The following is a 20,804-nucleotide window of genomic DNA, read 5'->3' as shown; positions in this document are numbered from 1 at the left end:
GGGTTGGAAAAAGGAGATGAGACCACCACAAACCTTTGTTTGTGCTCCATAATTCCTGGGAAAGCATAAAGATACTGCTTTACTTTTATTGCAATGGCTTCATCTTGGAAAATGGGCAGTTGGGTCATGTTCAGGAGCCGGGGCGGGTCCCAGGAGATGGAGGGAGAGCATTTGTATCCTCGTCCTCTGGAGCCTGCCATCTTTGATATCCCTTCCCTTTGCTAGACATGTACGCGTGGTGCTGAGTGACCCCTAATTCTCTTGCCTCCACTTATTCTTCCCTCATTCCAGCCTCCACTGCAGTCCTGAGCCTCCATCCCTCTGCCACCTCCCTCCAGGGTCCTCCCTGACCTGCTCTGCTCTTGGCCCTTTCCGTCCACTGCATACTGGGTAGCCTGAGTGGTCTTCTTAGAAGAAAATGGATTGTGCCATTTGGCTGTTGAAATACATCAATGGCTTAGAGAAAAAAAGGAAAACAACCCAAAATTCTTGGAACATTCACAAGGCCCCACTTTTCCCAGGCCCCCACTTGAGACTCAAGGCCCTCCACCCTCTACCCTCACCTGAAACTCCAACCTCTCTCTATATCAACCACATCCACCCTGTTCCTATATCTCCTGCCTGAAATGTGCTGTCCCCATCTGCCGCACGCCTGGCTCCTTCCCAGCCTTCTTATCTTGCTCCTTAACCCCTCTACTTAAAATAGGTGGCCCTGGCACAGACCCCCACACTGGACTCACTAGGTGGCCCATTCTTGAAAAATATTGCTACTTGTATTTATGTGAATAAATGTTAGCTGAGAATATTATTATCCTCCTGTGTCTCCTGATCAGAATGTAAGTTTCTCTTAGTCTCTGGCGTAGTCAGCACTCAGAACAGGGCTTGGCTTCTAGAAGGTTCTCTGTCAATATTATTAATTTAAGGGAAAATTGAAGTAGTTCCCAGGAGGCTCTACTGGCTCACTTGAAGGCACCTACTGACTCTCTCTCTGGTGCTCATTTGTGCCTCTAGAAGAGACATTTCGTAAGCCTCCCAGCAGCCTTTCCGTCCTCTACAGGAATCATTTCCAGGGTGTGCCAGAAGAGCTTCTCACCTCTCCGTACTCTTCTGGGCTTTGCAAAGCCCTATGATTTCTTCACCGGCTGCTGTCAGGTGCTGGGCACTGTGCTCAGCGATTCACACACTCTGCCTACTCGATCCGCCTCACTGATGAGTGACAGGCATCACCGTCATTTCACAGATGGGGGATGTCATAGGGAAGTTATGATCATCTCCTAAACTCCATCCCTTCCTCCCTCCTGTCTTCCTTTCCCTTTTCTCCCTCCCTTCTTTCCTTTGTTTTTGATGATATAAGGCAGACGGAGACACAGCCCCAGCCCTCGTGGAGCTTGGAGGCAGAAGTGAATTGGCATGCAGGAATCACTTGGGGCTCAGGTAAAGAGTCCACTTCCCATTCTTACAAAGTCAGCTTCATGGAACCGTGCTCCAGAATCGCTACCAAGTGAGCCTCACTGGAACACCCATCTCCACAGGGCTGCAAACTTCTGTGCACCCAGCAAAAGCCACCACATGTGCATCCACCAGCCTCTGCCTGCTCAGCCTCTTCTCTCTGCCATCTTCTCCCTCACACTGGGCCCCCCCAGCCATGCAGGCACAGGTTCTGGAACGCACCACGCCTCCCTCTGACAAAGCCTTGCTCTCCCACTCATTCTTTTCTCATGCTCTTGCCCTCTTCTCTCCCTGGAGTTCCTCATCGTGGTTAACACCCAGCCCACGTCTCCTCTCCTTTCAATCAGGTGGATTTGATGCCTCGCATCTTCCACTGACCCAGTCAGTACCAAGCACAGGCCAAGCCTCCGTGATGCCCACCTTTCTTCAGGCGAAGCTCTACATGTTCTGTGGGCAGGGACGCCTCTACAGGGCTCATCTCAGTTCCTAGCACCAGCTACTGACCCCAACCCATGATGGGCATCTACTGTTGAATGAATGTTTCCATATTTGTCTTCCCTAAATGGAAGTCCGAGAGATAGGAAATGTGACTCGGTTCCAGCACCTCACAAATACTATAGTTGCTATTGTGATTAAAATTGTTAGACATGTCACCCACCTGGTTCAGGGTGTGGTATCTCAGTTATTAGGAGGGCAGTCATGTTACATGAGGAATGCTGAGTGTCTGAAACTTTTCTATGTAGGCACTTTGTAGGTCTGCTCTGATTTTATCCTTATAACAATCTGTGAGGTTGGCCTTTGTGCAGCTGCTTGTCAAGTTGGGGTTTAGAGAAATGATGAGACCCTGTTCCCGAGCCCTCAGGAAGGAGACCCAGCCCCAAGGCCAGGCCACAGCAGAGCCCACTGACCCCTCGGGATTTCTAGGTGTCAGAACACCCCACCTCCTGCGATGGCAGGACAGGCTGGCCCACCACTCACAGACGCCTCCCATTTTTCATCCTCTTACATTTCTGGGATGACAAGGTCCTGATTGGCTCTTGACTTCTAAGCCAGAGCAAAGATTATCCAATCGGGAGCCATCTCCATGGTTACGGCACCCAGGAGAATCTGGAGGCAGCAGCAAGGGGGAAGTGGAACTCCAGCAAACATGGGGGGCAGGGAGTCACAAACAATTAAACATGACAAAATCCTCTGGTGAACAAAAATAGAATTATTTGACTGTGAAATCGAGTAATGTAGCATTGAAAATAACAACCTGAAACATCATTTTTTTTCCCATCAATAAAAAAAAATATCAGATAAACCCAGGCATGTTTAAATACCAGCCACCACTGTGCCACCAAGAGGGCCGATGTGCTGGAGGCCTGAGTGGAAGAAGTCGTCTATGTCGAAGATCTGGGCTTCAGGGGTCTTCCAACTTCTGCCCATCCATCTCTCCTGAGAAGGACGGGAGTGTGCGCACCTCACACTGGGGCGTACACTTTACAGAGTTTGACCAAGAGATCCCAGAAGGATGCTAGGAGGACTTTCGGCCTCAATTCTGGCCTGAGGAAAATCATCCACTTGTCTACGCTTGATCTCTAGTTGGGACACTCCCTGGAAATTTTTTCTTGTACGTCACTTCATCTCTTTAAGGGCTGGTTTCTTTACCTGCAGGCTAGGTGTAATCCCAGTTCTTTTTAAAATGAATTTTAGGTATAAGATTAGTTGAGATAATATACACAAGGGACCCAGATCATTGTGGCTCATTCTTTGGTCCCACTGGAGGCCAGGACTGGGCTCTGGTGTTTCAGACATGAGCCAGTCATTGGCTGAGGGTCATCCAGGGGCGATCGCCTGCAGGCCTCAAGGGCACTCTGCACCTGCAGCAACAGCTCCAGTAGGTCTTAGGTCGGGGCAGGGAAATTGAAACAGTTACAGGTTCCTGTTTTAGAAGGAAAAGCAGGCAGAAGATAGGAATGGGCACAAGGTCCGAGTATCAGGAATCTGGGCATCTCTGTAGTGTTTGCTACAGATGGATTTCTGACTTCCACTTTCACACACACACACACACAAAATCCTGTTTCCTCCAAGTTAAATTTGTGAATAAAAGACTCCAGTTACTCCTCAGAGGTGATGTTAAAATATATCAAATTCTTTGGTCAAAAAGAAAAAGAAGTACTGAAGGAAGAGGTCTATTTCACCCATTGTTACAGATAACATAATCAAAATGGTAACTCAAAATGGTGCTCAATAAAAGATCGTCCTCTATGAATGCCAACGAAAACAAGGATGGCAGTGACAAGACACCTTGCCACGCACCTTCTAAGCATGTCTGTTACCACTTGTGGTCAACATCATTGCACTAGCACCACCATTGCCAGCACCGCCAGCATCATCAGCACTGAAATTAGGATAGAACGTTCTAGGGCGGAGATTTCCAAGCGTGGCTCAGTTGCCAGTGAACTTGTGGGATTTTTCAAGGAAGCTGGGCATAGAGCAGGGGCAGTCAGAGGGGAGGGTGCTGGGTGAAGCTCTCTCCAGTTTTAGATAAACCTGTACTCAGAGCCTCCTTATTTATTCAAATGAAACAGCGCAATCCATTCTACATCTTGATTTAAGCCTTTAGCAAATGAAAAGGAGTTGTTTTTTTCTCGAGGCAGGCGATCAAGGGAATCGAGAGGAATGGGAAGTTCATCTAGCACTTGCCTGGGATACCAGACCCAGTGCCAATGCTCTCAGAGGCGTCTCACCTAATCCTGACCACCCACCTTGGGTGGGAGAAAGGAGACCGCAAGGCCATTTACTGCCACTCAACCTGTGTGGCTCTTTTATCAATCTGAATGTAGATTTTTTTTTTTTTTTTAACAGGCATTTGCTGGGAGATTAGCATTTTTAACTGTGTTTTAGGGAAGGGGAAACCGGAGGGCAGGGAGAAGAACTGACTTGACCAGGCTCAGTTGGTAGGACGTGGTTCTGCCGGGACTTGAAGCCAGGTGAGTCTGAGCCCAAAGTCTGCCCTGCCTGACCTCTGAGAGTCCTGGCAAAGATCGTGGCCCTCAGATACATTTGCTACCGCTGACTACATTCCAGGTGCCAAAGGGGGACCATCTCCTTTAATCCTCAGAACGGCCCCATGAAGAATAGCCGTCAGCCCCACTTGCCTAACAAGCAAACTGAGGTTTGGTATGAACAAATAGTCACCTGAGGTACGGTTTTAAAGTCACCACCATCTGTTGTTCACAAACGGTCATTCATTCTGAAGATGAAGCCTCGCCCACATTCATCCCAGGGGAACAAGAAGCCAAGCGGACCCCGCAAGTCACCATGAGGGACACGGGGTACTGGCTACTTCCAGATCTGGCTGTCCCCTGTCCTCCTGCTTGATCCCTGGCCTTGCACTGCCATTCCCAGGCCATGGCAGCAGTTGTAGGTCACCCCTGAGTCCCCAAATACAAAAGTACCTCAGGTTCCCAGCTGTGGGGCTCCGCCCTCCTTCCTTGGGCTCCCATCTCCTCGACTAGACACAAAAATAACTGTAAGCAACTCAAGTTCTGGTCTGTACCTGCACGAAGTCCCTTCCCATCCCGCCTAGAAAACTCCCCACGCTTGCAGCCCCAAATTGCAACAGAAAGTTGTTTTTGGTAAAAAGACACTCCAAGCCCGCTCCGTCCCCTTCATGTGATCTCCCGGTTCAAATCCCACCTTCCACCCCAAAAGATCTCAACACTCCAGCCCCCGGAGGCCAAGCCAACCCCCAGAGGCCAAGCCAGCCCGGCTGAATCTGTATGGACTTTGCCTTCTGCTGCCCAAAGCAGGACGGGAAGGGTTAAGACCAAAGCTCTGGGGAGGAGTCTGATCCAGCTTCAACCTGAACCAGCTGGGTGACCTTGGACAAGTCCCTGAGCTCTGAAAACTCCAGTTTTCTTAGTGGCAGAAAGGAAGACTGATAAAAACAGCCATTTCAAAACGTCGTTGAGGAGTGAGAAAGGCTGTACTACGGGAAAGCGCTTAGCAGGGCGCAGCGCACAGAACGGGTCCTTGAACGCCCACGTGGGTGGGTCGGTGTCGCAGGGCCGTTCATTCCTCACATGGTTTATTAAGTGTTTGTGAGCATCTGACCTTGACCACAGCAGGCATCTTGCCTCTCTGGGCCAGATGTGGATGGTGATTCATTGGCAGAGAGGGAGAGGGTGTGACTGACCAAGTCCCCCGGGAGGTGAAACCCTGCAGAGTCAGGGGAGGCTGGACCACTTTGCCCTCTTGCTGTTGAAGGTGACCTTCTTCGGGCTTTTCATTATTTCTAAGCTTTAGTTCCTTTCATGTAAGATGGATGGATGTCACTCATCTTGTAAGGGTGCGTAGTGCTTTTAAGGAGCCGCGCTCAGGGTGAAATCTTAGAGGTGAAATATTAGGAGAAACAGAGTAACTGAGGCCTCCATCCACCATCCTCTCTCTCTGTCCTGTACTTAGCCCTCTTCTCACTCTCCCCAGGGCCTTGGCACAGGCATCTTCCTCCTGTGTCTGAATCATACTTCCTGTTCTACCTGCTGTCCCTCCCATCTCCTGTCCCGGCCTCCAGGTCCTTCATCATCAGGCCAAAGGTCCTACTGGAGACTTTCAGAGCCACACACACCCTGGTTGGTGTCACTTCCCACTGCCATGTTTTGATATTTAGCTGTGGTGATTATTGCATTATCATCTGCCTCCCCTACTCAAGTGGAGTACTACACAACCAAGAAGCAGCTCTGTTGGTGATGGTGCTGCACCCAGAGCCTGACTCAGGGTCTGCAACAGGCAGATGCCCAGTAATATTTATTAAATTCAAAGAAAATAAAATTGATAATTATAGCCCTGTTATTCTTAATACTAGCAATGATTTTTTTTTTTTTGGTGTATGTAGGGGGTGGTACCAGGTATTGAACTCAGGGGCACTGCAGCACTGAGCCACATCCCCAGCCCTATTTTGTATTTTATTTAGAGACAGAGTCTCACTGAGTTGCTTAGAGCCTCGCCATTGCTGAGGCTGGTTTTGAATTCACGATCCTCCTGCCTCAGCCGCCCACGCTGTTGGGATTACAGGTGTGTGCCACTGCATCTAACTAGCAATGATGGGAGGCTAGCAATCATGGGAGAAGGACAGTTGTCACTGGTCTTTCAGAAAATCCAAGTTCACCTTATCTTATCCTAGGTGACATTGCTTGAGGTTAGTGAGACCAGCTCTGTCGCCCTGGACTGCAGGGGCTCGGCCTGCTGTACATGAGGAAGCACAGGGACCCGGCTCATGGGAACTTGAGTCTGCAGTTATTATGCTTAATCAGAGAGTACGGGAAACAGTTTTGGGGGTGGGATCAAGCATACAATGGAACTCTTTTAGCTTCCAGAATCTTCCTTTGCTCTTGCTCTCATTCCATTTCTGGTGTTTCTCTGGTGTCTTTTCTCCTGACTTCCTTCTCCTCTTCTTTCATGTCTTGGGATAGATGCACCTGCTCTGGAAGCCGCCTTGACTCCCTGTGTCTCCCCCATCCCTGCCCCTCCCTGCTCTCGTTCAGTGCAACAAAGAGAATCGGCGGGACCCTAACCCACAGTTAGGGTCAGTGGGGCCATCACCAAACATCTTCCTGAGCCTGATCTAAGTCGAGGTCCCAGGTCCTCAAGGGCCAGGAGCTCACTCACGGTTACAGCCCCACAGCCTTGAAGATGTGTGAGAGGAGGGCAGAAAGCCAGGCTGGGGGACAGTCCTCCCGATGGCTCTCTGTGTCTCTCGGACCCGAGGCCTTTCTGGTCTTTGTGGCTGTGTGGGTGGTCAGCATAGGAGGTATGGAATCACTCACTTGTGGGTATGTAAGACCTCCCTCTCCCTCTCAAAAATGCCAGCAGGAAGTGACCAAAAACCATGGGTGGACCAGAGCTGAGCCTCCCTCGGGAGCAGCCCCAGAGGCACCGATTCTCGAGAATCATCAAGCACAAGTAAGGGCTGCGCTTCCAGAGGAGCCGGGAGGTGCCCTTCACCGCATTGGCACCGATTACACAGCAGGGAAGGAAGAGCAGCTTCCCGGGGGCCTGGCTGCTCCCTGTGGGGCTGTGTATCTGCTGCAACCCAGACCTCCTCCCTCCTTGCCTGAACCCTGCCCTATGGCCAGCTTATCCTGCACTCCAGGTGCCTGCTCAACTCACTGCCTTGGAGACCCCTCCTGCACCTCCCGTATGGTGTGACAACATGTTCCTTCTCTTGGCATCTGGGCCAACTTCCCAATTGTGCGCAGTTAAGGTTCTCCTTTTCTTCAGACATGTGAAGTCTGTTAACTGTGTGGCCCAGGGTAACTCACTTACCCTCTCTGGGCCTTATTTCTCCCCATCTCCCCCAGCTCAGCCCACAGTCCCTAAACTCCTTGGATGCCTTCTTCAGCTCTCATTCTCAGTGCTTTGCCCTTGCTCGCCCAGTGGAGACCTCTGGTCACCTGACACACCCCACCCAGCTGACTGTTGCCTGGCACATCTTCCGATCCACTGGGCCGGCTCTCGCCTTCAGGGTCTTGGTGTTGCTCTTGCTTCTTCTTGGGGAACCCAACTCGCAGGTACTGCTTGGTCAGTCTGGCACAAAGACTAGCGTCCTCGTCCATGTTTAGCTGCTATAACAGAAAACCCACACTGGCTAAATTATGAAGAATCCAAGTGCGTTCGGCTCATGGTTCTAGAGGCTGGAAAGTGCTAAATGGAGGGACCCTGGTAGTGTACCACGTGGCACACCAGGGAGGGGACAGTCCACCAAACTCATGCGTTTCATCAGAAACCCATCCCTGCAAAGACTGACCCACCTCTGTGATAACTGAATCAGTTCCTTGACGTCGCATTGATCCCAGTCACCTCTCGAAGCCCTGTCTCTAAGTCCTGCCCCAGGGCTGTGCAATTTCAACCTGAGTTTTGTAGGGAACATTTAAACCACAGGCAGGACCTGAGACCCCTGGAAACCAGCAAGTCCATTTCCATCCCTTCAGTGTGATACTGTATATTTGCTTGACGCCCCAGGGCTCCTGGGGTGTACCTGTCCTGATGGCTGCCACATCCCCATTGCCTGAACAGCATGCACACACAGGAAGTGCTCAGCCCACAGTGCGTGGGTGAATGTGGGGTAGCCTCTGTATGAAAATCAGCAAGCTGTGGAGAATCACTGGAGAGCTCCCTTCACTGAACAGGATCTTATGCCATGGTCCTGTGGTCACCAGCAAGAACATGGGGTCACGTGTAGGAGTGTATGTGGGCTAAAGTTGGTGCAACCTCAGAAGCAGGGAGATGTACCTGCTTGCTCTTTCTGGGCTCCAAGCTTCTGGGCCAGGGTTTTAGGTATGAAGGAACACTCTACACGTGGTAAATAGCTACAACTGGGGCATTGCTACATGTATTAAAAAAGCGATTTAGGGGCTGGGGATGTGGCTCAAGCAGTAGGGCGCTTGCCTGGCATGCATGTGGCCCGGGTTCGATCCTCAGCACCACATACAAACAAAGATATTGTGTCCACTGAAAACTAAAAAATAAATATTAAAAACTCTCTCTCTCTCTCTCTCTCTCTCTCTCTCTCTCTCTCTCTCTCTCTCACACTCTCTCTTTCCTTTAAAAAAAAAAAAAGTGATTTGTTAAGACTTTATGTGTATGCTTGGAAACACTGACTGCTCAAAACACACCAAAGCCAGGGTCTGCAGTGGTTGTGTGAGGAGCCTGGAGCTCAGACCTGTGGTATGGCCTGAGTTGCAGCTAGGCCACCTGCTGCTGTGGGTCTTGGGCACCTGAAGCACCTTCTCTGAATCTCAGTTTTCTCACTTCTAAAATGGGAATGATATCTACCTTGCAGATTTGTTGGGAGGATTCAGAGAAAACTTTAGACCCCAATGCACCGGGAAACACTGGCAGTGACTGAAGATCATCAGGATTAACACACGTAGCTCCACCAGCTGAGTGACTTGGGGTGTGCCCGTCCTGATGGTGGCCACATCCCCATTGCCTGAACAGCATGCACACACAGGAAGTGCTCAGCAAGGGAGGGAAGTATCCATAAAAGGAGAAAGATGTCCACCTTCCGAGGAGGAACCAGGGCATGTCAGGACAGCAGCATGGCCACAGTTTCTCCGGAACGTTCCTGGTCTTTGTCCTATATCCCCCAAATTATCCCTTCCCTGTTTCTGGGCAAACCTATGTGACATATGTCATCTACCTACCAAGAGCTCAGCTGCTCTCCTACTCTATGTAGAAGCTACCTGATCGAATCACAAGAGGGAGGTGTCACTTCCTCTAGAGATGGGGATAAGGGGCCCTGAACATAAGAATCAGGGTCCTAGCACCAGTTGGGGGATTACCTGAAGGAAGAGGGCGACAAAGGACACCAGGAAACAGGGCTGGTTTCAATGTTTGGCTTGCCATCTGATTCAGATGGCAAGTTGGTAGCTTAGAGTTAAATCTGGTCTCAGACCTACTTTGGTTAGCTTGAAGACTGTTCAAAAGAGCAACAACTAAACCAAAAACAAAACCAACCCAAAACATACCTGTCAAACCCTCTCCATCTAAATACTGGGAGCTTTCCCATAGATATTGGGATTTCCCAGGTCTCTGGGTAACTGTGGAGCTACCCAGGGGCTCCCTGCTCTAATGTGTCACAGCTCCTGCCCTGCCTGCTGGAGTCCCCATTACTTCTCAGCCCTTGGAATGCTAGTATTTGTGACCCCTAATATTTCGGCACCAGCACCCCTTGCTGCTGCTGATAAATCTACAGGCTTGATCCCGAACTCTAGTCTTAAAGTGCATTTGTTTGTGTATGACTGTGAGGTGCGGGAGGCTGAACGATGATTTCCGTATTAAACAAAAGTTGCTAATGATCCCCTGGGAGAGCCAGCTCCTGGTCATCAGGTGCCAACAACTAGAAGCATCTGAGCTGGGAAATAGCTATTTTTGTTTGGTTTCCCAGTTAAAAGGTATAGAATCAGCACAATGGAAACGCTCTGTGCCTATGTACATCACGTGCCTCCTGCAAACAGACAAAGAAATACAAGAAGAGTCCAGGAAAAATAAGAACTAACCCAAACCCCATTTTCCACATGACACAGATGTCCTGGGCTTTGGGAGGCAAAGGTTCCCAACAGCCTCGCAGAGTGCTCAAAACCCCAAACGTGACAGGCTCCGGGGCTGCTGGCCTCCCTCTGCCCTGCCAGATGAGCCTCATGCAACACTGACACTGGATTTAATAGGAGAACATGACACACGCTGATTTTCAACCAACTCCCGATCTTCCGGAGGGGAAGCAGCTGCACCCAATCCTCTTCTATTTTGGTCCCCTTAACACATCCTCTTATCTCCGTGGCCTACATATCATTTAACAAACTGCCCTGTGATTCTTGCAGGGCGTGGCGTCCTGACTGATTTAAAATCCCCGCATTGCTAAAACTGCATTGTTCTTCATCAAGTTGAGTCATTTTTATGTGAAGTGTCAAGCTCCCTAACAAATAACTCCTGCCAGACAAATCAAGTTCCTCGTCGGAGAGCCGCAGCTAAATAGTTTATAGCTTTAATCTGCTCACCGAGGTGTGCAGTCTATGACAGTAATTATAAATGCAAGGAGAAATTATAGCTGAATGCTTTAACTGCATTAGGAGCCGTTTGATGAACACTCATGAGCGCTCGCTCATTTCCAACAATAGAGGGCAAGTTAGTGTCAATGCATTAGAGAGATTTCAGTTCTGCATGGCTTTTTCTCCCATTTACCACGGAATGTCACTTGTCTCCTATAAAGTAGAAAAAAAGCATCGTGGAAAGCTTTAAACTTGATAGTTAAAAAAAAAAGACAAAGAGAGAAATGCAGGGGAAAACTGTTTATCATTATGACTCCTATTTTTCTGTTCTGTTTGGCGGAAGGTTCGGTTTCAAATTAGCTCACTGAAGGTAACTGCTTGTTTACTTACTAGGGGCCTTGGAAAAATTCCTCCCCAAGCCATTTTCCGAGAAGCCTTTTTTTAAGAGAAAGACTTCTTGAAACCAAGGGCAAGTTCCAAATCAGCGTGGGGGAGTGGCCGCGCTGTCCTGTATCCCTCCGCTAGACCCCGTCCCCCAGCAGCACCTACCTAAGCTAATGACACAATTTAGCTCTTTATTTTCTCCTCCTCACTTTCGCCGAAAGACGTTTTTAATTTAGCTGAAGAATTACACAAATGTATTTTAAAGACATAAATCCATATAAAAAATATGAGCTAATTAAAACATTGCACTCCCTGTCGCTCATGGATTTTCAATTTAGCGAAAGAAAAAAGAATTGCATCTGGTTAAATGAAAAGATGATACTGATGGCAGACGGGAGTAAATGAAAAATAATGTTACTCTATATTAAAGCACCAAATTATACACGTCAGGCGCGAGCATTCGGAAGTCCAAAGGAGGGGAAAGCGCGGTGGGAATGAGCCGTGTTGACGTGAGCAGAGAGTGGAGCCAGATGCTCAGATACCATGCAAACATCAGGGAAGACCCTGCGTTTCTTTCTTGCTGCTTGGAGAAATGCTGCCAGCCTCGCCGACTTGACCCTCTCTTCCTGATTCTCATTTTGTTTCCCCAAAATGAATTTCTAAGAGCCAGGATGCCCTATATATTTTCAGGGAGATTTGGGCAATCACATCTTGTTTAGACATTACCGTGGTGAATGCATAATGACCTGATGGAACAAGGGAATCAAAAAGAACAGGGGTTCCCTGCTTCACCCTGCGGGCCAGCCCCAGGGTCCTGGGTTGCAGTACAGTCAGCGCCACAGAACTGACTTTTGGACTCCATATGCCACGGTGGTTCCACGAGACTGTACCGCCTAATGACGTCATTGCTGTTTTAGCTTGTTCACTGTGCGATGTTCACACATGATGAAATCGCATAAAGATGCATTTCTCGGAACATCTCTGACATTAAGTGAGGCAAGGCTGCCTCAGACTCACATCTGGAGCCTCAGCTCGGTCCAGATTCTCCAACTCTTGTCCACCTTCTCCAGCCTTATTCTCTTAGTGCTGGGGGTTCATCTGGCCTGGGTAGCACCTGGAACCCTCAGAGGAGGAGGAGCCCAAGAGGCAGGAGAAAGTTAATGAGCATTGGCTAGGCATGGGCTCTAATCCTACCTCTGTGCTTACTGTGTCAAAGTTCCTGCACAAATTGTGAAACTCTTTGAGCTTCAGGTTACCTCTCTGCAAAACTAGGGTGCTATGCATAGTCATACCTGGCTTCCAGCAAGAGGCCAATGCATGGTACTTTTGCTATCATGTTCTCTTAGTCAGACAGCAGCTAGAAGCATTCAAGGGGGCACCTCCTTAGGTGTTAATTGGTTCAGCCTGAGAAGGCTTTAAATTCTGCACACTTCAGGTAAGGCTTTGGAACATAGTAAGGCCTGTGGAGACCCCATCTAGATTTTTTTTTTTTAATGTGTGAAACTACTATGTAACAGATTCTTTGGAAAATAAGTACATGCATCTATTAGATTCTCCCAGCCTTCCTAGGACAGGGGTGTTATGCCCACATCTTATAGATGCTGAACTGGGCAAGGCTTGAATTGGATGAGTTGAAGTCAGGTTGGGTGGCCTTCCTAGTCAGCATGCTTCCCAAAGGTTGCTCTGAAACCACCACTTTCATGCCGGCTTCCCTGGGATGGGGCAGAGGTCCCTCCTGTATGCCCTCTCAGCTCCTGTCCTTGAGCTGTCTTCCAGGACGAGGTGATCTCTCACCCTGGTAGTTAGTTTACTTTGTGGAAGATAGCCTTCTAGATCGGAATGAGTGAGGCTCAGATACTGTGGGACTTGGAGAAATGTGTGCAGAATCTATCTGCTCCCCTTTCTTTCTCCATATGTGTTTGAATCAACCTCTACTCTATAGGGTTGCTTGTGAGAATCATGTGAAATAATGTTTTGGAAATGTTTGCCGCAAGCCCTGGTGCAGTTTGCTATTAGGATGGCAAGATTGCTGGTTTACTATTATGTTTTTATTGCTAAATAGAATCTGGTGCATAGTAAAGTATGATGGCTACTTGTTGAGGGATGAAGGGAGGGAGGGGAGGAAGGAAGGAAGGAAAGAAGGAAGGAAGTGGGAGGGAGAAAGGAAAGGAAAAAAGGAAGGAAGGAGAGAGGGAGGATGGAGGGAGTGAAGAGTGCTTATTTAATGAATATAGACACGGTTGATCTCCTTCTTACAGATGTTAATTAGTCCAGCCTGTTTGGCTCTTGCTAGGCTGCCATAATCTAAGCGTTTGTAAGGGTTGCCAGATTTAGCAAATAAAAATACAGGATGCTCAGTTAAAATTGAGTCTCAGATAAACAATAAATGATTTTTTTCATGTTTTATTGGTGCATTATAATTATACATAATAGTGGAATTAGTTGTTACATATTTGTACACGCACACAATATAACAATATAATTTGGTCAATTTCATTCCTCAGTACCTCCCCTTCTAATGAATGCTTTTTGAAGTATAAGTATGGACCATGCATTATTTGAGACTTCCTTATACTAAAAATACATTTGTCATTTATCTGGAATGAAGATTTAACTGGATGTCCCTCCTGTATTTTATCTGGCAACCTTATGTGCTTTTGGCCCTGAACATGTATTTCCATCAAGCTGTCTGTAATAGAGGTGGCAGCTTATTGGACTAGAATACATTTCTGCCAAACATTTCCAGGTTAGGTGTGCTGTTAAACTTGTACGCTGTACTACATGGTAATGACTATAATTTCAAATCCTTATGCATTTTAGACTCAATGATTTACTCTCTGTTTAATTTCTATTCTTTGAGAGCATGTGGCTTTTAAAGATGTATACAAATACATATTGAAGTAGTTGTAGATTACTTATGTCCTCAAATAGGGATGCACATTTAATATTTTCTAATGAATTTTTAATAAACATTTGAATTTAATATTTGGCAGAACATTCTGCAGGATTTAAGATATGTCCAAGAAAGGAAAGAAAAATTCAGGTCAAAATTTATATCTTTCAGAAAACAAAGATATGTTAATGCTCCCAAATTTCCCCAAAGGTCTCTACATGCTTCTAAAACATCACGTCACTGTCAACCATTTGTGCTCTCACTCAAACCGACTGAGATTAGAGATCCAGATAGCAGGGCTATCATTTGGTGACCATTTAAAAACATAATATGCATAATTCTAAGCTGTGGGCAAGGTGTGGCGTAGAGGTCATTCTAAAAGAGGACCCTGAGGGTCGAGTCATTCTTCCCCAGGTGAGCAAAGCACAGAGACCCCACAGCTCGGGAATCGTTCAGGCAGAGTGGGATGTTTTTCCTATTGACACAAACACACCCAGTACCAGCGCTGTCTTTCTACACACATGACACCACAAACAGACTCGCACTGCTTTAAATGAGTCCCAAAGAGTCCAACCTGTTCCTCTGCAATCCTCTCGGATTCACATCACAATGGTGGTTACTTAAGGATGGAGCTTTGGATTGGAATGATTATACTTTAACATGGTGCTTTGAAGGCCCACATTAGAGACGTTTATTCTGTACGAGAGGGTGAAAGTAGCTATCTTATCTACGTATTTAACAGATTTGCAAGTACCTTTTGTGAATGTTTTCCCAAATTATTGGTTTACTCTTACTTCTCTAGAGCAGATACTGTACTTTTCAGATTTTGACTGAGGATGGATGAGAGCTTTCTTTTTCTCCTTTCTCCCTATTTACATACCGCAGTTTAAAAAATGATTACAAACCTAACAGGTGGAAAATTGGTCTTTATTATAGCACAAAATAAACATCACCTATTTGTCCTCTTGGTTTGGACCCACCGCAATTGGCTTTGAAATATCTTTCTTTTCTCTAGGTATTCTGTGTATGTCCACCTTTTTTTTTTTTAAAGGACCAGAAAAGCATAATAGCAAGTTACATAAAATGTAAAATGTTATATAGCAAATAAATAGGATGTTGCAGAGCCCTGGGCCCACCTGTGGATTCAATAGATGCATTTAGGTTTTCATTCAATAGGATGAGCTGAAAAAATCATGCTGGAAACCAAAATGTGAATCTGCCAATAACATTTAATTATTATGATAAAAACATGCAAACAAAAAAGATGGTCTTCATATAGGCCCCAATCAGAAGCTCAGATCTTCTCACTGAGGGAAGAGTCCTGCATCAGATATGTTAGCCTTTCATATCATCTGGGCCATCCTCATGCTAGGAAAATCTTCCTACCTGTGTGGGGTGAGGCCAGAGCCATGCCATACAAATATGCCTCTCTTCCTGGAAATGATATAGTGTCCAAACCCTTGGAGCTTGATCTGAAAATCTCCTGTTTCCAAACAAATGCTCTGACAACAGGGGGTGGCCAGAACTCATATGTTATTATTATCTTTCCATACCTTATTGTGAATTAATTAAGAGCAAATTGGTAATCTAGCATGACCTAAACTGGACTGGTAGACATAGAAGTTTGAGTTCCTGTTGAGTCCTTATGTTGGATGTGGCTCCAGTGGAGGACTGTCTGATTATGTGTGAGGGTCCTTAGCATGTGGGGGTGTCGTGCTGAAGGGGATAGCAAAGGAAGTAGAGGTAATGCAAAAAAGGAAATGGCAGTAATTTGCTATGACCCAGCCTTGCTTATGCTTAACGCTTGAAATTGGCTGGTGCGACTTATCAGCCAAGGCATTTGACCTTTGTCTCTGTCCTCTCTTCTGAGGTGACATAAGTAGTTTGGGTATCCAGTGACTACTCAAGGCATGAACGTGTATGATACTTGATGCAAATTACCTTAAGCTGTGGGATCCCGGACGCATTGACCGGAAGTGGGCAGAGAGCCGTTTATTTCTTAATGTAAAATAAAATCTCAAGGGCATACATTCCATCTTTCTCTGTTAAAGGTGGACTCTGATGATAGTTTACCCTCAAGAAAACCAAGAGATGAGAGAGGAAAATAGGCCTCCTCTCATTTCCTCTCAATTCCCTGTAGAGAAGAGTATTTTTCTACCATCTCCTTAAGGGCACATGCTCTTTCATAGGAAAATTAATGTAGGAAATAGACAAGGGAAGGAGGTGAAAGGTAGCAATTGCTAAAAGCAAGCTGCAAAAAGCATTATTACAAGTAACAATAATAAAGACAACTTTAAGCTATTCATGAGCTGATTAAGAAATCTCTGTGTAGTGACTGCCCCTAGCAGTCCCCCATCCTGATTGCTCATCTTTTGACCATTTTGTCAGTCATTAGCATTGCTATGGAAAGGTGGGGTGGGGGGGCGGTAGAATGGACCCGTGAAAAGTTAGCACTTATTCATTACAAGGAGGGAGAGCCTTGGTGGCCCCGGGGAGATTTGGCCTTGGGGATCATATATCATGAAGGCCTAGAAGCAACATAGGCAGACGTGGCCTCTCTAAGTCCTTTTTATCCTATCCCCCCACTCTAAACTGGAGGACTTGAGAGAAGGGTTAGGACTTATTTATCGTGTTCTGGTCCTTCATAAAAATAATTCTACTGCAGCGAGCTACTGTCCTGCTTGGCCTCAGGAGACACGGGCTGCCTCTAAGCAGACCCATCTCCCTGTAATCAGCTCCTCTCAAGGCTGAGGTTGCCACGGCCTGGGAGCAAACCCATACCTGCAGAGCTATTCTTCATCCACGTCTGTTACAAACTGTGAATGGTGTTCGGGTGACTTGCTGTGCGTTTTGCTTAGGTGGAGTTTTACTGCATGTTTGCTCACAAATGTCCGACAGCACAACTTACACTTGAATTTAGAGTCTGAATCCTCTTCGCCAGCTATTGTTTCCGGAGACCTCTGAGCCGACGACACCCGAGAGAGCTCCTGTTCCACCTTGCTTTGCTGGTCCGCGGCCATGCGGGTCATGTCCTTCATTTGGAAGCCCAGGTGAGACTCCAAGTGACTGATGTAGGTGGAAGGGGTTCTGAACTGGGAGGCACAGTCACTGCAATAGAAGATGGGATGTCCTTTGTCCATGTTTTTCAGAAACTTCGTCCCGCCAGTTTTCCTAAGCTGGTACTTGACATTTGCCAGCCAGTGGCTGATGGTGGTCATGGAGAGTCCCGTAAACTTCGAGATCTGCATGCGCTCTTGCGGGCCCAGGTCAGACAGCAGGTATTTGCCCTCTGATGTTTGGAAGAGGCTTGAGGCGAACTGTGCCTGCAAAATCAGGAGGTGCTGGGGGTTCCAGTTGGACTGCCGACCTTTTCTTTTATGCAAAGTTGAGACTTCATTGGACACGTCCTCGAAGCGCCTGACATCCATTTCCAGCTTCATAGGAGGGACTCTTGAGGAGGTGGCAGGCTTGGGGGTGGTGGCTTTGGGGAGGACTTTGACCATGTCGGCGATGTCAGACAGAGCGTGCTTCTGGGGTGGGGACGTACAGGATTGTGCTTGCGAGGACTCGGCCTTCTTGCTTTTGGACTTGGTCAGGTCAATGGGTTGGTCATTGTTCTCAAACAGGTAGCGCCTGGACACACTGGCCGGTCTGGAGGAGGCAGGGCTCAAAACCGGCTTGTCCACAACGCTGAGATTTGACTTGTGGAACAGAGAAATTGTGCTTGAGCTTGGGCTGGAGCAAGAAGGTGAGCGCAAGGGCTCGGTGGCCTTGCCCAGGTGATTGTTCAAGACGGACTGCAGTGCGCTGAGTGGGTTGATGCACGGCAGGGCCGGCGTGTGGTTGGCGAGGGCGCATCCATTGCTATGAGAAGACACGGGCTCCACGGGCTGCGGCTTCTCTTTCTCACAGCTCTCCTTCATCAGCTTGTCCTCCTCCTTCAGGGGACACGGCTCCGCCTTTCTGGATTCCGAAGGCGGTTCACTTTTGGGGAAGGGCTCCTTCTCACTGGGGCTGAAGGACGATGCCTCTTCCTGGGGACTTTCCTTCCCACTCTCCTTCATGACTTCGTCTTTGTCTTCCGACTCCTTTTTGACTTGAGTGTATGGGGCCAGGTTTGGGGGCACAGACACCAGTGGCATGACTTTCCATTTTGGAGCGATGGGCCTCAACTTGTTGGCGAGATTAGGTCGGATCTGCAGTACCTGGGATCCCACGGGCAAAGGCGGCTTGGCACCCTCTGGCAGTTGGTAGGCCGCGTGGATGCTGGGGTACGCGCTCCAACTGGGGGCGCCATTCTGGGCTTTGTGGATCGCTGTGGTTACAGTATTTTCCAGAGACTTCAGGATGTCCCCTCCGCCCTTGGCGCCGTCTTCCAAATCCTCCTCCCTCAGGTACTGGTACTTCATGGTGGGGTCTAAAGGCTTTTGGAGAGGGTCTTCATATTCCTCACTTTTCACGACCTTTTCACCCTTGTTGGCTTCCTCTGGCTTGTCCTTTTTGCTCTCTTTCTTTAACTCGGTGGTCGAGGCTGTACAGTCGGATGCTGAGTTGCTCGATGGCTTGGGAGCCAAAGAGTCACTGTTTGGGGTCTCTGACAAAGACTGCATTTTCTCCACTGCGAGTGGGTCCAACACCAGCTGCTTCCCTTTCTTGGAGGCAGAGCTGGTGACCTTGAGGAAGTGGCCTGTGACCATCATGTGGGTGGTGAGCTGCTGCAAGGTGTCATGGGAGCTCCCACACTCCATGCACTTGAGGATCTGGGATTTGCAGGCCTCGAACTGCCAGGTGTAGCTGGCGCCATTTTGGTAGCCATAGCGGTTGTTGGAGGACAGCTGCAAGCTGGCGGCGGTCTTCTGAGAAGGAAACGAATCTGCAAACGAACCGGTGGTGGAATCAGGGGAACATGGCCGATTGACATCGAACACACGCTTCTTGGCCGGAGTGACCATTTTTGATGAAATGGTTGGCACTGGCTCCTTCAAAGGCACTTTTTGGTAATGTTTTGTCTTTATCATATGGACACTCAAATCTTGGAGGGAATCGAAGGAGTCACCACAGAACATGCATTTCAGAACCTTTTGAGCATCCTCCTTATCCATATCCTGAAAAGCCCGTTTCCGGGGCTTCGAATAGCTCGTGGGTCTAAGCTTGTCCTTTTTGCGGTTGTCATCTTGATAGTGGCCCGTCTCATTCATGTGCACAGTCAACTCAACCAGGGTGTCGTAGGCAGCACTGCACTGCCGGCAGCGGAACCTGCTGGCCCCGGTGAACACAGTCCCGCACATCTTGCTGCTCTGCCGGTACAGCTGCACGGAGCTGAACAGGCTGGGCTTCGAGACCGACCTGGAAGGCAAGTTTTGCTGCAGGCTTTTGGACAGAGCGTCTTGGTGCCAATCAAAATCACTCTTGTTGCTGCCATTGCGGGTGTCACAACTGCGCCTCTCACTGTTGGAGAGCTTGAAGCCCAGGCCCAGGCCGGACCAGTAGGAGTCCGACAGGATGTTGGCGTACACGGCGGTCATTTTATCCATGCAATTGTGTGCCTCGCTTGGAAGCTTGGGGTGAGCGTTCGCTTTCTTTTCCGGGGCATCTCGGCCGCACACGCTCTTGATGTCTGACACCTGGTCGCTGGCATCACTCAGCAGAGACTCGTTCTCTGCGTCCTGATGGGACAAATGACTTCCAGGAGAGTCCTGGCAGCTGAAGTAGCCTTTCTGCTCTGGGCCCGTTTCTAGCTCCTCGTCTGTCCCCGTGTCATTGCTACCCTGAAGCTGAGCTACTGAACCGCTGTCCTCCTCCTCCTCCTCTTCCTCTTTAATCTCCTCCTCTTCCTTTAGCTGTCCCTCCTGGGCGTAGCCTGCAAGAGAAGGAGAAGAGATGAAATGACACATTCCATTCCCACGTCCCCACTTAGGCAGAGCACTTCCCATGCTGAACTGGGCAGCGATTTCATTCACACGTTTATGAACTGCCAGAGACGGAAACAGGAAAAGCCAAATGGTGTCTTCTATGCCATGGACTGCCTTTAAAAAGAAGTGTCAAGACTTATCATTCTCTACAAGTGCCTAGAATCCCAGGTTAATGATTCTGTGTTTAAGGAATATCATTATAATATTCCTATAATGGGACAGTTTCATCAATGTGCATGACTTCCAGGAAATCTGGATTGAAATGCAAATCCTATTAAAGTCATAACGGAGAAGGATGTTGGCTTGTAAGAAAACTAAGACTTGACCTTGGTGTTTCAGTGGTAAAGTTACCAAAACACTTAGATATATTGGCAAACACTCATCTGAATGTACCATTTTTAAGTGTTCAGAACTAATTTGAATGCACAGCCAATATATTTTTGATAGCCAGTGCCTTTTTGCTGTAACATTTTTATTTGCAGAGAGGTTTGAGACAGGAAGGGAGATTATGGAGTATGCAAATAAAATCTTCCATTGATAGCTAAAAAATTATGTAAGCTCAGCAAATATAATGATTTTTAAATAATGGCAAATAGTGCTAGAATGGGAGGTTTGGGGACTATCCTATTA

General features: G+C 47.9%; 1 protein-coding gene across 2 annotated transcripts in view; it reads right to left on the bottom strand.

Moving 5' to 3' along the window:
* The window catches only part of TSHZ2 (teashirt zinc finger homeobox 2), a 422,472-nt gene that overhangs the window by 161,897 nt on the left and 239,771 nt on the right, over nt 1-20,804 (bottom strand). Inside the window, exon 2 of one of the 2 annotated variants that reach the window (XM_081292187.1) lies at nt 17,171-20,122. In XM_081292187.1, the coding sequence (XP_081148313.1) occupies nt 17,171-20,122 (2,952 nt within the window). Of the gene's footprint in view, nt 1-15,471; nt 20,123-20,804 lie in introns of those variants that run through there. The other variant, XM_081292186.1, reaches the window with a different exon arrangement.

This window comes from Spermophilus citellus, assembly GCF_964194105.1.
Source record: "Spermophilus citellus genome assembly, chromosome: 4".
Classification (NCBI taxonomy): domain Eukaryota; kingdom Metazoa; phylum Chordata; class Mammalia; order Rodentia; family Sciuridae; genus Spermophilus; species Spermophilus citellus.
This window is presented reverse-complemented; position numbering and strand designations above follow the sequence as displayed.